Consider the following 16,433-nt stretch of genomic DNA (forward strand, 5'->3'; position numbering starts at 1 on the left):
AGATTTCTGGAGCTTCTCTTCTGTGTTGCTCCCTCCTTTCTGATACTGTACCCTGAAGATTGTATTTGCCTCTGCCCCTCCACACTCTGGTCTCTTTATCCTTAACTCAGCATGGTTACCATGTTCTATGCTGTTTTATGAAAAGAGCCTCCTGGGTGAAAGCTGGGCCATCTTGGTGCCCACTTCATTTGTTTTCCTTCTTTCAGGGATCACAGTCCTTTGCTGTTATTCAATATCTAAAAGCATTTGTTTTACATATAAGTCCAGTTTTATAGTTTTTTATGTTGGGAAGGCAAGTCTAGTCCAATTTTTCTATCATACCAGAAGTGAGAGTCTTTTCAGTCCCTTTCATCTGTTTTCTTTCTGATTGAGGTAAAATTCACATAACAAAAATTAACCATTTAAAAGTATATCCTTTCATCAGTTTTTAAGTCAACTTTTAGAATGTTCTAAATTCTTCCTATTTGTCCAGATTATACTTAATCAAATAAAATATTTTAAAGGATTTGGAGTGAGAAACTTTCCTTACATAGACTTGAGTCAGTAAAATAGAACGTTAATATTCTCTTTCTTAAAGGGAATTTCACTTACCTGAATGGATTTAGATTGGTTTCTTTTAAAAGGCTAAGAACACAGAATCCTATATGTGTTAGGTTATACTATAAATTACATCTTAAGCTGATAAACTGTAGTTGCTGTATATCTTGGATGAAAGTAAATACTCAGAAAAGCAATAGAAAACAAGTTTAAGTCCCCTCATACGAACCTTCAAGTTGCGAACTTTCAAAGATGCGAATGTGTGTTCACATGTCCAGTCACGTAAGTTAGTTCACGTGTCTGGTGTACATTGTCACGTGCATGCATCCTCTACAAGAGGTTGTGCTTTTGTGTACTTTACAGTACTGTATAGAGTACAGTAGTACAGTATCTTTATTTCAAGCCCAGGATGTCCGGAAGCAAGTGTAAAAGCAGTGGTGATCTAGCTGGTACTACTAAAAAGACCAGGAACTGGGGGCCCAGAGAAAGGACGAAGAGAGACAAGAGGAGGAAGAAGTAACTGAAGAACCAAAGAGATTAATGATGCAGGAAATGGCAAGGGGATTTTCTTTGAGGAGGCACTGTTAGTTTTTGAGGCACAGGACCCGAACATAGAACAGTACACAAAGGTTGAAGCAGCCGTTCAGAATGCAATCCGGTGCTACCATGTCATCTATGACAAGAAAAAAAGGGCTACTACCCAGACATCACTGGATTGTTTTTTCAAGAGGGTAGATAGAATTGAATCCAGCAAGGAACCAGAACCTGTGCCACCATCATCAGGTGTGAGTGAACTTGCAGTTTGCCTTCTGTCTCCTGTTGCTGATGATCCTTCACCGCTAGCATCTCCCACCTCCTATGCTTCCTCCAGTCAGTAACTCTTCCTTGCCTGTTCACTAGATGCCAGCCCCTGTATGCCAGCTGTTGTACTGTACTACTGTACTTTTCAAGGTACTGTACTGTAAGATTAAAAATGTTTATTTTTTGTTTTTGTTTGTTTTTGATGCATTATTTGTATGAAAAGTATTATAAACCTATTACAGTACTATATAGCCAATTGTGTTAATCCGGTACCTAGGCTAATTTTGCTGGACTTACGAACAAATCGTACTTAACAAATGTGCTCTCAGAACGGAACTCATTTGTATATGGAGGACTTACTGTAAAAACAAAAGGACATGATTAAGAATCACCTCTTTGGGAACAAAGAGTAGGAAAAAAGAATTGATTAGTAGCCTTTACTCCAAGCATTCTGTTTTATTATACTTTTAAAATCATGCTTAGTTTTTCACATTTACACTTCTTTTGCCCACCCGAGGAACTGAGTTGCTGGTTTCTTCTCTTGAGGTTGCCCATTGTGGTTATCGTGAGCTGTAGCTTCTCTTCGTGTGAGTCCTGCCTGACTTAATAGTTTTTAATAGTTGGAGAAGCTTTTGACTCATTTTGTAGTATTAAGAGAAGAAACAAAATTTTAAAAATTATTGAAGCTGTTATATTTTCTCAATCTGTGTTTCTGTGAGAACTGTTGAAGCAAGGCTCAGAAAGCAGTGTCTAGGGGCAAATATGTGAATAAGTTGGCTTTAGGGAGCTTTCAAAAGATGAAGCTTGGAGAGATCTAGGACTTGAACACTGGGCCAGCACATAGGGATTAGAATGTCTACTGATAGTGGAGGTCAAGGCAAGAAACTAGAGGTGAAGGATGGAATATAAAGAATCTTACAGGCTAGGAGAGCCATAGGGGAGGAGGTGCTGGGTAGCAAAGTGACTCAATTTAATTAGACTAAAAGGACAGTTAGATGTGAGATGCCTGTAAGGAAAAAACAGGCAACTCTTGGTTTGGTGATTCTTATATTTTGGATAGGACAGAATCACAACTTATGTATAAGAATAGGCAAGCCACATTATAAAGAGTTTAATTTGGCAAAAATTGGAGCTGTGCAATCATGTATAAAGACAGATTATAATATCAATATAGGCATTGATCTAATTAGAATGCATTAAAACTTTTTGGTTTTGAAATAATTTGTCATTTTTTAAAAGCTGCAATGTATTAATACATAGTTAGGAGAAAGTAGCATTTCTCTTCATAATACCTACCTAGATTTAAGGAGTGTCATGTTGCTATGCTACTCTCTTGCCACTGAAACACCATGAATACACATCACTTATATTTGTATGTGAATTCCATAGATTAAGCCATTTGTTGCCAGTTCTTTTCAAGTTAAACATTTTTTTTTTTTTAGCCCAAGCAATTTTCATCTTTTTCTTCTCAGTTTGACGCCTTCATACTTAAAACACATTAACAAGGGAAGAGTAATGAAAGAGTTTGGGACTGCCAAAAACCTTGACTAGGTTCCCAGGAGAGAGAAAAATACTCCTATCTTGTCTGTAGTGAAGAAAACCTGAGTCTAAAGGACACCTTAAAATCCTTAGGAATTCTCTGTAAACATCAGAAACTAGTATAAAGGATTTTCAGAGTTTTAATAATGAGCAGTAGAAGCTGATTGGATGTTCAAATTCTATGCATTAGTCTTTTGTGAAGAGTTCTGCCCAACAGCTTTTATATTTTGGGTGCTTTGTTTTGTTTTTTCCACTCATGAGTTCAATTTCTTAAGGTTTTTTAGAATGATTTTCTTTGCATAAGACCCTCATCAAAGTTTATTTGCTAGCAAACCTGGTTTTCCTACAAACTTGAAGAAACAATTGAAAGTTGATGGTAGTCCTGACTAGCAGTTGCTCTGCCTAGAATAAATTGTGTGTGTGTGTGTGGTGTATGTATCAGTTTTGGTCAGCTACACTGACAGAGCTGGGCCAAGACATTTTCCTGCCTGTTAATCAAGGACACACAGACAAAGCTCAAGGAAGGATGACCCCTTTCTCAGGAAGTATCGAATCAGTTGCTATTTTTAAACAGTATACAGTAGAACTTGAGATCAGGTCTTTACTCAGTTGACAGGAAAAGTTCTCTGCCAAATTTTGCATTTGAGGAAACAGTTAATGGGCCTAAATGAGTGAAGCCTCTATGTGAAAGGAAGGGATGTGACTGTAAGTATTTTTGCTGATTTGGGTCAAGTGTGTGGTGGCAGAGATGTGGAAAATTCAGTCAGTGACAAAATAGGTTATTACATTTCAAAGTAACTGATAGTTAATGGCACCTTGGATTGTCTTTAGTGACAGTGGTGTGTATGGAATTCTGTGTTGCTAATAGTAAAGTTGAAATAAGGGTATGTGATGAGCTAATATTATCTCAATGTAGCACTGGAGAAGGAAATCAGCTATTGGTGTTTCCAGACTAACTGGCTCTTCCTCTGGATTTTGATGTGTTCATGTAAAAAATATTGACTTTTGTTTCTGTGGTTATTTAAATTACTTATGAATCATAAACTTTTTGGTTGTTTGGTTATTTGAGATGTATTTCTGTATGCTTTTTATAATACTCTGTTGGTCCTTGTTTCATTAACAGAAGGTTTTGTAAAGAATTGATTTATCACAAAATAATATTGTATACTACTATGTGTAATCTCTTATAAAACCTCATTCTACTTAACTTTAGGAAATTAAATATGCAGAATGTTAAAGCAGACAATTTGAGAAATACCATTAAGTAATATTTTCTCTGTAATATTATACCACCCTCTTAGGAATGCCTTTATGAGGTTGAATTGCTTAATGGATGACAGGTACATCTTTACATATGAAATGTTAGCGACTTATTTAGGGATAGGTGGGCAGTGTTTTAGTGGAGTTTAAATTAGGAAATTATAAAACTGTGTTAACATATTCATTTCATTTTAATAGGATTATTCAAGATAAAGTTGTAGCCATTTTCAACAAGGATTGATGATCAGAATTTTTCTTTTTAAAACATTTTCAAGTTAAAGATGAAAGGAAAATGCTGGAATTGTTTGGATTCTAACTGACAGGATAAAGAATATAGTATTTCACAGTTACTTGTAATGGAACCTCAGTAAAATTCATCACTTGTCATGCACCCAACTGGGAACATGGATGTTGGTTTTTCTCGTTCTGCTGTTCATACACTGTCAAGAAGCCACTGCAAAAACATCAAACAAAAAATTTCTCAGTGGGAAGGAAGAACTAATGGTAAATCTAATCCAGATAAGTGCGATCCAAAGGACTTTGGAGTGAGATATAATAACTGTAATCAAGAGATTCTTCTTAAGAGAAATCCTGTTGCTGAGGGAAAGAGCAAAAAGCTGGATGTCACCAACTCTCAAAATGTTGATCAGAGTATTAATGAAGATGCCAAAAGCCACAATCGAAGTGAGGATGAAAGTGAGAGACGTGAGTATGATGATACACATTTCTTTAAAAATGAATCAGGATCCAACTGGGTATGTTCTCGGGCCAAACAAACTGAAAGCTGGAAAGAAGTTTTGGATCCAGAGACTTCATTACCTCCAGGAAATTTCTATACCTCACAGATATTGTGGAAGAAAATAGAAGCACTTCCCCCAGATAAAGTCTTAAATTTAGCTTTAGAACATTGTGACTCTTCAGAAAAAGAACTGAATTTCAGAGGTCTGGCTAGTTCATATGGAGTAACGAAGAGCTTAGAAAACATTTACTCTGAACCTGAGGGACAAGAATGTGGACCTTCTATAAATCCTTTGCCAAAACCTCGTAGGACATTCAGATATTTATCTGAATCTGGTGATATGCCATATAAAGAAAGAAACTGTGACAGAAAATACTGTGAAAATAATTCTTGTACAGAGCCCTCTTTAGCCTCTTCTCAGGAACCTGAACCAAAGAACTATGGCAGAAAAATCAGAGGGAGATCTAAAAGGTATGTTTTTATTTGAAAGGTAATGATTTTAAGTATTTTCCTTATAGAACTATTGAGCTTCTGTTTCCTTTTCAAACCAATTTCCATTTCCATGTGTGGGTTACACCTATAATTTGATTATACAGATGTTGATTAACCCAAGGGGAAAATACATATAAGCGAAACAGTAGGAGTATAGGTAATATCCAGGACAATCTACTGACATAAGTACTGTAGAAAAACTTCCATTTTATATCTTTAAAAATGTATAGGGGACTTCCCTGGCGGTCCAGTGATTAAGACTCCACGCTTCCAATGCAAGGGATATGGGTTCGATCCCTGGTTGGGGAACTAAGATACCACCTGTCATGCGGTGCGGCCAAAAAAGAAAAGAACAATGTATAGGGAAGCAAGTACCTTCTTCTACTTCATTTAGGACATGCTGGCATTAGCCTCACTTTTTATTACAGAGTGAATTTAATAAAGTACCCAAAGAAGAACATGAATGTAATTGGCTAAAAGCCTCCAGTTTTCTCATGGTGCGTATTAGGGCATCAGCCTAATTTATTATTCTTAGGTATCTGATAAAACACCTTTGTAATTTTGTACACTAAGTCCTTTTCTTATCAATTTGTGTCTATCATACCAATATAAAGAATACTAGAGTTTTACAAGATACAACTTTAAAATGTATCTCCTTTCTTAAGGAAATCCTTTGAATTTGAGGACATTCAGCACTTTCGAAATCAAAACTCACGGAAGATTCGTGAAGAACTTAGAAGAAATTCTGGCTCAGCACTTTATTACACACAGTCTGAGGACAATATCTATGAGGATATCATATGTAGGTGTCCACAAACTTTGCAATTAAATTTAGTGAGTATGTAGTTGGTGGAGCCCTTAACTAGAGTATGTTATTTTCTTTTACAATCAAGCATGTCTTGCTCTAGATTTTCCTTTCTAATATTGAAACCTTTGTTGTATAAATTCCTTAATTCTCTAATGGATTTTACAACTAGTTTATTGGACTGTTCAGTTCAGAAGTAGATGTGTGTAGTATGGTATTTTGAGAATTCTTTGAGGTTGGTTGGACGCCTGAGTGGTTTGTGAGCTTAAAGTACCATTGATTTTGAGACCTACATCCCTACAGCAATGTAGAGTAGAAAGCTGAACATATTTAGTCAGTTTTTGCTTTCTTTTCCTTTTAAGTGTAGTCAGTGTGTTCCCATTTAATTATGTTCCTCTAAACTTTTTTTTTTTCATTATTTTTCAAGATCCCACCAAAGAAAATCCATATGAAGATATTCCAGTGCAGCCTTTGCCCATGTGGAGGTCTCTTTCAACATGGAAGCTACCACCCCCTAAAAGTGCTTTCAAAGCACACAAGGTATAACCAGAGAAATAAGAAAATATTAGAATCTTATTTATGATCCTACAAAAAGGTTAAAATGGTTTAACTAGGGCCAAAACTAAGAGGCACTGAAATGTTGGTTTATTGTTCTTTGTTTTATTTTGGGGGGAGCAGCACAAAACTTTTTTTTTGGTTTTGGGGAGGGGTTTTTGTTTGTTTTCTTAGCGCTTGAGAAGACTTGAATACAAACACCTTTAGACAGACCATAAACCTTTTAGTTCACTATAGTTACCACAGCACTGTAATAGTCTCACATCAACCTGTGGCCTAAATTACCTGTCTGGTCCCTGCAAGCACTCACCAGCCCTGAAAGCAAAGGCTGCCTTGAGTTAATGAGGACTCTGAGCTATTGTTTTCTGGAAATTTGATTACACTGTTGTAGAAGAACTTGGATTAGAAACCCAAGAAACTTCTTTACAAACAGTGAAAAAGAAATTACGGTGTCCTCTTTTAGATGATTTTAAAGGAAAGATAAATATTTTGGGGGGATAGCTTTGACTTTGAGAACACAGGCATTACCTAGATGATCTTACCTTAGCAGTACCTCTTCTGTTTTAGCTTCCTCCCAAACCTCAGTTACTTCACCGGAAGACTATGGAACCGAAGAACTCACAAGTTTATTTATGGCCAAAGCTCACAAAGGATACCACATTGCCTGTCACTTTAACTGAATGGAAGCTTTTCCGAGCTGGAGAAGTTGCAAACAGGAAAAGGAAAAATCTTCCAAGGGTAAGAACTCCAGTACTTTGATTCTTCAACTCTTACTTCAGCATTTCCACAAATGCGAATAAATAAACTTTAGACTGAAACGAATAATAGGTTAGAACTGACCTACTGGAATTAGAAGATTTGGAAAGCAGCCTTAAGCTAAGTTTTTGCTCATGCAAGAAAAATGCATGAATGGCTTTTGCCAAGGTTTTTGTGTGTGTGTGTGGATTTGGAAAATTGATTTTAGATGGAGGGCTTCACTCTAGTTACCTTAGTTCTCATTAAAATCAGCTGCCGGTGTGAAGGACGCCCTAGAACCTCATGTAAAAGGACCTTCTAGTAAGCTGGCATCAGTGTTGTTCTCACTTATTTGTATAACAGCCAAAGTTAATTCAGTTTTGTGCCTGAGTTTACAAATTTTCGGTAATGACAAAGTATATGCCAAAAATGTCCACTCAAAGGAAGGAAAAAAGAAATTTTACTATTACTTGGGAAAAGAAATTTTTGCCTATTATATTAAATAAATGACTTCTCTCTCAAGGGAGAAAAGGCAATAAGTCTGTAAATCATCTCAGTGAGAGCCACTGAACCAAAATAAAGAAATTTGGATTATTTGTAATATATATATTTTTAAGAGAGACATTTAAGAAATTACATGAAAATATTTAAAAACTGTTTATGTTATTTTGTTCTGTAATTCAGAATGTTTTCAGGATTACTATGCAGAAATAAAATCATTTAAATAGTATTCCTGTCTTTAATCCCATCTGAATTAGCTATATTCATTTAGCATATGATTTCTATACCTGATTTTAACACTGAACAAAAGTCATAGCTGTTTCTTGGTGTAGTAACTGCTGATTGGTTCCTTGGGAAATATTCTGTTCCACAGTTACTTTAATTCTTCTGATCCATTTCCTGCCCCTCCCTCTTTAATATGTGAAGTGTTAAAGACACAGAGTTTTTTTTAAAGCACTAAACTGATCTCTCTGGAAAAAAAAATCTTTAGGTGTTTATTCTCCTGTGTATGGTGAGGACTACTTAAAAATCAGAGGTTTAAGAATTTCCAGGATGTATGTATATATAATGCATAACAATCACTTTCCTGTACACCAGGAACTAACACCGCATTGTAAATCAACTATACTTCCAAAAAAAAAGGATTGCTGGCACAACAAAGCAGCCTCCCACATGTTCCAGAAACAGCAGATCATGCATTCACAGGGGCTAGAACACAAACACATAAGGAAGTGTATTTAAGATGTGGTTCTTGGAATAGCATTAACAAATATTTAGAAATTATGGATTGTGGAATTTAATGAGACCCAAGGATATTTGCAGTGCTTTTGATTTCATGCCTCAGTATTTTATGTACTGTGGATCCCTTGAGTACTCAAAGCCTGTTCTCTTTCTGATTATAGGTGAGATGATCCAACTTTTCCTGTTTGGATATTTTCCCAAAGGTTTTCTTGAGAAGTGGGGAAGAGAAAAATGGTGATGAATTCTTGATTGTCAGGCAGGAACAGACTGTTAGCATTTCTACCTGTGACCCTCCTTGGATTAAATCCTTTTAGGATGTTTCATTTGCAATACAAATTTTGGTTTTGGACTATCTTCGGGAACAACATTCCATGAGGAAAGCAGTTTTCACTTATTTCCTCTTTGATGACTAGAGCTATCTCTGGAAGGGAAACTGGTTTCATAGTTTGAAAGTAACTGATCTAGTCCATATGCCTCTTCCCTACCCTTCCTTTCTTTCTCTACTGTGGCAATCTGTGTGGGATTGTTTGCTAGAGTAGATTTCCTAATGTTTTATATTGTTTGTGTCAAGTGTGTACAGCAATATGGTTTCCATCATTTCTTAGGAAAACTATTCTACGGTATTTCCTATAACTAGAAGGTAATTATAGGCTCCTAGCTCATAATCAAAATTTAAATTTTATTACTTTATCTCATATTTCTAGAATAGATAGTTCCCTTTTCTTTATAACATTTGAGTATACTTTTAAGTATACTTTTCAAATACACATTAATAATTCTACTATTTTTGGTCCTTATGTATCCAAAATACATGTTTACTCTCATACATCTTTCCTATAGCCCCTAGCAATACCTTTTTATGTTGGATTCTCTTATTTTCTTTAATAATGCTAATATTTAAGAATATTGGTAACTTTTCACTTGAATTATAGCTATGAAAATCTTTAAAAGAATAAACTCATCCAAAAATGTGGGAATAATCTGCATATTGGAAGCACATGTTTCTCACATGTTATTTTTCTTGCAGTGGACTGATTCACTGCCTATGGATTGCCAGGATTGCTAGAGAAACAAGGACAAAGGAAAAAACAAGAACATTTTTCTCAAGCAACTTTGTTGGTTATCATATTATATAATGTTCCTAACAACTGTAATTCTGGGCATTAAATATGTTAAATCAATATTGATAGTTAAGAAAAAGTTTGGAATTTTAAGAAAAAATATACATAGAAAAACTAATCAATTTCTCCTTTTAAAAATGGCTGTTGATCAGCTTTAATTCTTTTCTCTTTTTTAAGCCCAGTCTGTCTGTCTGTCTCTTTTATACACACTTCCCAGAAGCAAAGAAAGAATTTTAATGAATAATGCATATTAAATGGAACATTGTTTTGTACTTGGACATATTTGAGAATCTCCTATTTTTATGACATGTTTCCAAAATAAATTATAATATTAGTGCTCCCAGTAGCAAAGGAGTATTCCTTTTGACTAAAGCTTTCTAAGCGTGATTATCCTCTCTTTGCAAAAATTCCTGGGAGCAGACATAACTGTGCCTCACCCTGCCTTACAAGTGAGTAAATATCCCACTTCCTACTCTGGGCTCGCAAAAACTTGAGTCCATTGGTAAGGCTTGGTCAATATATGGAGTGCAGTAGCCAGATTTCCTGCATGTTGTGACATGGAATGACAAGCAATCTCTCTAAGAACCTGTGCTAAACTTCCTCTGGAAAGGAAATATCCTTTCCCACTTCTCTTACCCATGTTAAATGGAATATGTATTAGAATAGCATATCATCTTACTAAAGATAATTTTAGATTCAAAATTGAAAAATGTAAAGGTTTTTATTTATTAAATGGATCTTTCTCTGAACGAGAATCACTAATAAGTTAACATCAAGCTGCAAAACTTGTTGGTGTTTGTTTTAGCTTGTACTTTTCTGGTCTTTTTTCAGCTTGTATTGAAAATAGATGATATATTTGAATCTAAGAGAGGGAAGAAGAGGGTAAAGTTACACCCTTACACTGGAAAAGATGTACCTCCCTCTAAAGGTAAGAATTGTTCCAACTGTCCATAGCTATTAGCATATGAGGGGCAAATCATTAAATAATTTAATGTTTGATGTGAATTATAATTTTTGGTTTACTTTCCTGTCTATCCCACTTAAACATAAAACTTCTTTAGGCTAAGGGATTATTTCTTGTTCTTCCTCAAATCCCTTTTGTTTAGTTCTGTACCAAGTAATAACTATTGGATGAATAAGTAAATAAATTAAAAAATAGTTATAAACCAATGAGACTAATTTTCATGGACAGGTTGCATCCTTATTATGTAGTACTACTTTGATTTACAGTCTTTTGTCAGTATAGACTCTCTCAGTGTCGAAATGAAAATATTAAGTATATATATACTGAATGTATGTGGTATTCAACCTATAGTCATCTAATAAGTTCAGTAGTTTTATTCTTCAGATGCCTAGATAAAACTTAGATTGTCTTAAGAAACTTTCAACATCTATAGTGAATTATTATTGTAGAATCTTCTTTACAACTTTAACTTGGTTGTCTGGCAAAGGATGTGTAGAGTTTAGCAATTTTTGTCTGTGAGATTCATAAGTGAGAAGCAACAGCCAAGTCATACCAGAAAAGAATATTTCATATTTTTGCAGACTTCCAAAGACAGAAATTTCTTCATTTTCATTGAAAATCTCTTCTTCATTCTAACAATTACTATGTGAAAATAAACTTCCCCATTCAATAATTCAAGACTCTTTCTTCTTACTTTGTGATGATTAAAATCATCTCATCACCATTTTAAATGTGAGTTTTCATATTTTCAAAAGCAATTACAACATTTCAGCCTTCTCTTCTGTAGAAGAAATACTTCTGGTTATTGTTAATAATAATAGCTACCATTTACTGAATGAAATAATAGTTTCTTTATGTACTTTATCTGGTGTATAACGTATGACCACACTGGGAGGTAGGGACTGTCCTAATTTTACAGAGGAAGAAGCTGAGCCAGAGGAGGAAGCATCAATTTGAATCAAGGAACATGATACCACAAAGTCTTATTCTTCTCTATTATGATTGTTTTTCTAAATAACGGCATGTAGCAAATATTATTGTTTTATAGATAAGGAAATAAATTGTAAATTGCAAATTTTGTGAAATATCAAGACACTGGAACCAGGACAAATTCTTAGAAAACATTATCATTTTCCCGTATTAACAGCACTCTATTGATAACTGTATTCACCAGATATGCCACCCTAGTTAGATGATCACCGCTCTCTTATTTTATTTGAATGCTTTATGGATTAGGAACATTTTAGTAAATTTGGCTCGAAGAAAAGTTTTTGAAGAGCCAAATCCTTTTTTTCACTGTATCATTATTGAAAAGAAAAAATTCAAGAGCATAAACTGCCAACTTCTAACACATACACACACAAAAAGGAGTAGTCCCTACAAATTTTTCTTTTGCGTGTCTCAAAGGAAATATGCATTTACTCAGTCTCTGTGGCCAACTCCTTCAGTGGACCCGAGGAATTTCTCTCATGCCTGAGGATCTCCTGGCTCAGTAGTCACAGTTCTCAGATTTTTGTTTACCTCCTTAAGCTTTTGTCTGTATATCAGCAATGCCTCATAGAACCAGATGATTATATTTACCTGCTCTGCCAGTACATGCTAGGTTTTACCGAATCTGTTGCAACCTAAACAGTTCTTAACTCTCAGTTATCAGGTATCACAAAATGATTTGTTGTCCTTCTTCAAAATTATAATTTTGTGTGTTGAAGTCACATTTTAAAAAGGGACAACCTAGTACTTTTTTGATCCCTACAGATTCTCAACAGATTTTCCTATTGGCTTATAAACCCCTTAACCTTCATTCAGTGTCTTGGAATGCAGATCGTCAAAAACCCATAGATGTGAATATGTTAAAGCCATTTAAATGATCTTTTGTAAGGTCTTTTCCAGGTAAATTACCTTTCCTCCCTTCCCTCTTTCTTTTTTTTTTTTGTCTTTCCAAACACTTCATGGGCTCCCAAGAGGTGCTTGGTGCTAAGGATACAAATAGGACTCAGGAGCTCACAGTGTTTGTTCTTTCATACTGAACAATATTTTATAGCCCCAGTATACTTTTTGTCATTGTAGTTAGTTTGAAGTTATAAAACCTGTACAGTACACAATATTTAAATACCTGCTTTTTCTGTAACATGTCTTGTGTACCTTTCCCACATATCTAATGAAGAGACAGTATTTTTTTTATGTTCTCTTCTTCCTTATTACAAAATTAAAATGAGCACAGCAAGAAATTACAATAATATAAAATAACATAAAACGGAAAGCCAAAGTTTCCCAAACCTCCTCCTACTAATCCCAGAAAATCTTATGCACATGCAAATATTTTTTCTCCCCAAATACTTTTATACTATTCAGACTTTGTATATCTTGCTGTTTTAAAAAATATATAATTAATATACTTTGGAGCTCTTTTGGTATCAACACATAGAGATCCACATAGCTGTACTGTATTTCTTGGTATAGATGTAAAAGAATTTTATTTAGCTGGTAGACATTTTGGCTGTTTCTAACATTTTATTTAACCTGTGGATAATTAAGTTTTATAAATAGGTAGGTAGATATATAGATATAGATTTTTTTCTTCAAACAATGCTGTAATATATATTTTTTGTTTATATATTTTTGTGTATGTTGGTAAGAATACATCTGTAGAATAAGTTCCTAGCAGTGTACTTAATCAAAGAACACATACTTTAAAGAACACATAAATTAAAATTTTTATAACTGCTGACAAATTGTCTCACAAATAGATTTTAACAACTTAAAAAAAAACAGCTTTGGGCTTCCCTGGTGGCGCAGTGGTTGAGAGTCTGCCTGCCAATGCAGGGGACACGGGTTCGTGGCCTGGTCCGGGAAGATCCCACATTGCTGCGGAGCGGCTGGGCCCGTGAGCCATGGCCGCTGGGCCTGTGCGTCCAGAGCCTGTGCTCTGCAACAGGAGAGGCCACAACAGTGAGAGGTCCACGTACCGCAAAAAAAAAAAACAGCTTTATATTTCTATGAAGAGCTTTTGAAAATGGTTTTTTCCTTGTAATCTTCATTAATACTGTGTTTTATTAGAGCTTTTTATTTTTTGCTAGTATCATGGTTGAAAAGTGTATCTTACTTATTGTTTTAAGTTATTAAATTTATTTTATTAATTATGAATTTGGACAGTTATGTTTATCAATAGTTATCAGTCTTTTTCTATAAATTGTCTTTTCCTACTCTTTTATTCATTTTTTTTGTTGTGCTGTGTTTTTACTTATTCATTTGTAACAGCTATTTAAATATTAAGAAACTTAGCCTTGCGTCTGCAATGTGGATTTCAAATATTCCCCCAGTTTATTTACCTTTTGAATTTACTAATGATTTTTTATTAGATTAGAAATTTTACATTTTTATACAATCAAACTTCCATACATTTTTCATTTATGACTCCTAGTCCTTGTTTTTCCTGATATATTAAAATTTTTTCCCTTTCTTTATATTTTAAAATTTTGCTTTAACTTTTCAGACTTAATTTAGAAATTTTTCATTCACCTGTTCACGATGTTTTGTTTTGTGTTTTGGTTGTTCTCTTTCTTTCTTTTTTTTTTTTTTGTAAATTGGCAATGTGCCTAGTATTGTACAGAACATTCCCTTCTAGAAACAGGCTAAAAGTATCTTAGCCTCAAGATACTTAAAATCCAATTGTGGAAAATAAGAGCAGTTCAAAGCCGTTTGAGTACTATAAGAATTCAGAGTAAAGTTCAGTTTAGTTTGGCATTAGAGGTGGCTTAGAGGCATCATAAAGGCATCATAAATATTACTTCATAAACTTATTTGGTAATCTTTCTTAGCCTCACATTTTCCTGTTAATCTAAATTCATAGTTTGTTCCGTATTGAGATTTTTGTTTAGCCAGGTTGGTGTTTTACCTTTGATACCTTATTTGGGAATACAAAGACAATGATATGAAGGTAGAAATAAAATCCACTCTGATCAAGGCTTTCTAAAACTAGTCTGAACTGCTGTTAATTTCTAGAATTAGAGATGAGAGGGGAACTGAGGAGGGAGGTGGGTATGGGAAGAAGATGGAATGGAATAGTTTCTTCTCTGAGCCTTTTATTCTTTTTTGCACCTGTCCTGCCCTGATACAGCTAAGTGGTTTGGAGAAAGGCTCAGCCTCCTTAATTATTCCTTACTCCAAGTAAGTCCCCAGGTCTGTGGAGCTTTTACATTGTTTTTGTCTTCATGTTCTGCCTGTTCTTGTTGGACAGTACAAATGGAAACTCTTTCTTTGCAGGTGAAACCTGTGGGTACGAAAGTGATGCCGAGTATCTGCCAAAGAGTGAGTGAGTCAGTGGGGCTGCTCCCTTTCGCGTGATGATCCTGGTTGTAGGTGGAGTGGCACCTGCCTTTGTGATTAAGCATGTTTTTTCTACACGAAGTTTTACTTTGTCGGTGATTTCTTCATTATAAGAACCTGTTGAGATTTGGGGAACTAAACAGTACACTGTCAGATGTTTGACAGCATTAAAAATCTCCCATGGTAGAGGGAGGCAGACCAGTGTAGTTCTTAAGATGGAATGTTCTTCCATCTTAAGAGGGGAGCGGCAGAGCTGCACGTTCAGACATATGTGCAGCAGCCAAAACAGAGTATGTGAGTCATTCTCTGAGGCAAATACTTTGCATTAAATATCTGATTTTTTCATAGTCATTCATTTGAGTATCTTAGATATCTCTGACATTGGGACAGGAAACACTGATCTGTTTCTTATTCATAGGTATTTATATTCTAAATTATTGTGCCATTTACTTTCTGTTAGAATATAGAAGATGCTGTGCTTTTTTGGCTGTATTTGTTCAAGCAGTCATAGTGCTCTGTATCCTTCATCTAATGGATTTTCACAGCAAATTATTTAATTTCTTTTTAACTGAAGCATGGAAAAAATAGGAGACCTGAATTATCAAAGCTGAGTACAGGGCAGTTCCAGGTCTGATACTCTGATCTTATGATTAATAATCATGTGCTCCTACCAGTAGCCTAAATTGCTTCAGGTGTTTGATTCTGTAGGCTGACTGAAGGTGAAACTTAAGTCATCATCAGGTTCAGCTTGGATGTGTAAAGATGATTAATTTTGTTCTGTTGCTACTGAGAAACAGGCCCTAAAATTTTCTTGACTTGAACTGAGCCGTTTGGAGTTTGGAGTAAGGAAGGTTTGCCTAGAGCACTAAATGTACCGGATAATTTTGGAGAGGCACTCCAAAATTATTTTTTAAGTGTTCTTAATATTTTGATCTACCTTGTAACTTCTTTGGGGGCAGAATGCATCATATCTCAAAAGAAAAGCGAAACAGTTAGTAGATGAGTCTTTCCATCATTGGCTCAGAATGACACATAAGCAAATCTCTGGGATGCTTAGACTATTTCTTCTGCAAGTACTGCATGTCCCCTAGTGGAGACTACCCCAAATTATTCAGAATTTAGAGATAAATGAGAATAAAGGATAAATGGTATCCACTTTTCGGTGGGATTGCTCATACTGTTTACCTAGTATGCTTCTATGAATTCTTTCTTTTGAGAAATAGCCTGCTAATGGATACCTTCTTACATGTCATTTTTCTCTCTTGCATTTAGCACCATTTATTGATATAAGTATATGTCCATTATTAGTAATATATG

At 35.0% G+C, this 16,433-nt stretch overlaps 1 protein-coding gene across 4 annotated transcripts in view; it reads left to right on the forward strand.

Moving 5' to 3' along the window:
* Window positions 1–16,433, forward strand: part of DENND2C (DENN domain containing 2C) — an 89,136-nt gene that overhangs the window by 47,124 nt on the left and 25,579 nt on the right. For all 4 annotated transcript variants that reach the window (XM_033435988.2, XM_004263217.3, XM_033435987.2 and 1 more), the window contains exons 2-7: window positions 4,336–5,347; window positions 6,034–6,170; window positions 6,601–6,713; window positions 7,296–7,466; window positions 10,658–10,754; window positions 15,054–15,098. In XM_033435988.2, the coding sequence (XP_033291879.1) occupies window positions 4,524–5,347; window positions 6,034–6,170; window positions 6,601–6,713; window positions 7,296–7,466; window positions 10,658–10,754; window positions 15,054–15,098 (1,387 nt within the window). In that variant the 5' untranslated portion in view covers window positions 4,336–4,523. The remainder of the gene's footprint in view (window positions 1–4,335; window positions 5,348–6,033; window positions 6,171–6,600; window positions 6,714–7,295; window positions 7,467–10,657; window positions 10,755–15,053; window positions 15,099–16,433) is intronic.

Source organism: Orcinus orca, chromosome 1 (assembly GCF_937001465.1).
Source record: "Orcinus orca chromosome 1, mOrcOrc1.1, whole genome shotgun sequence".
NCBI lineage: Eukaryota > Metazoa > Chordata > Mammalia > Artiodactyla > Delphinidae > Orcinus > Orcinus orca.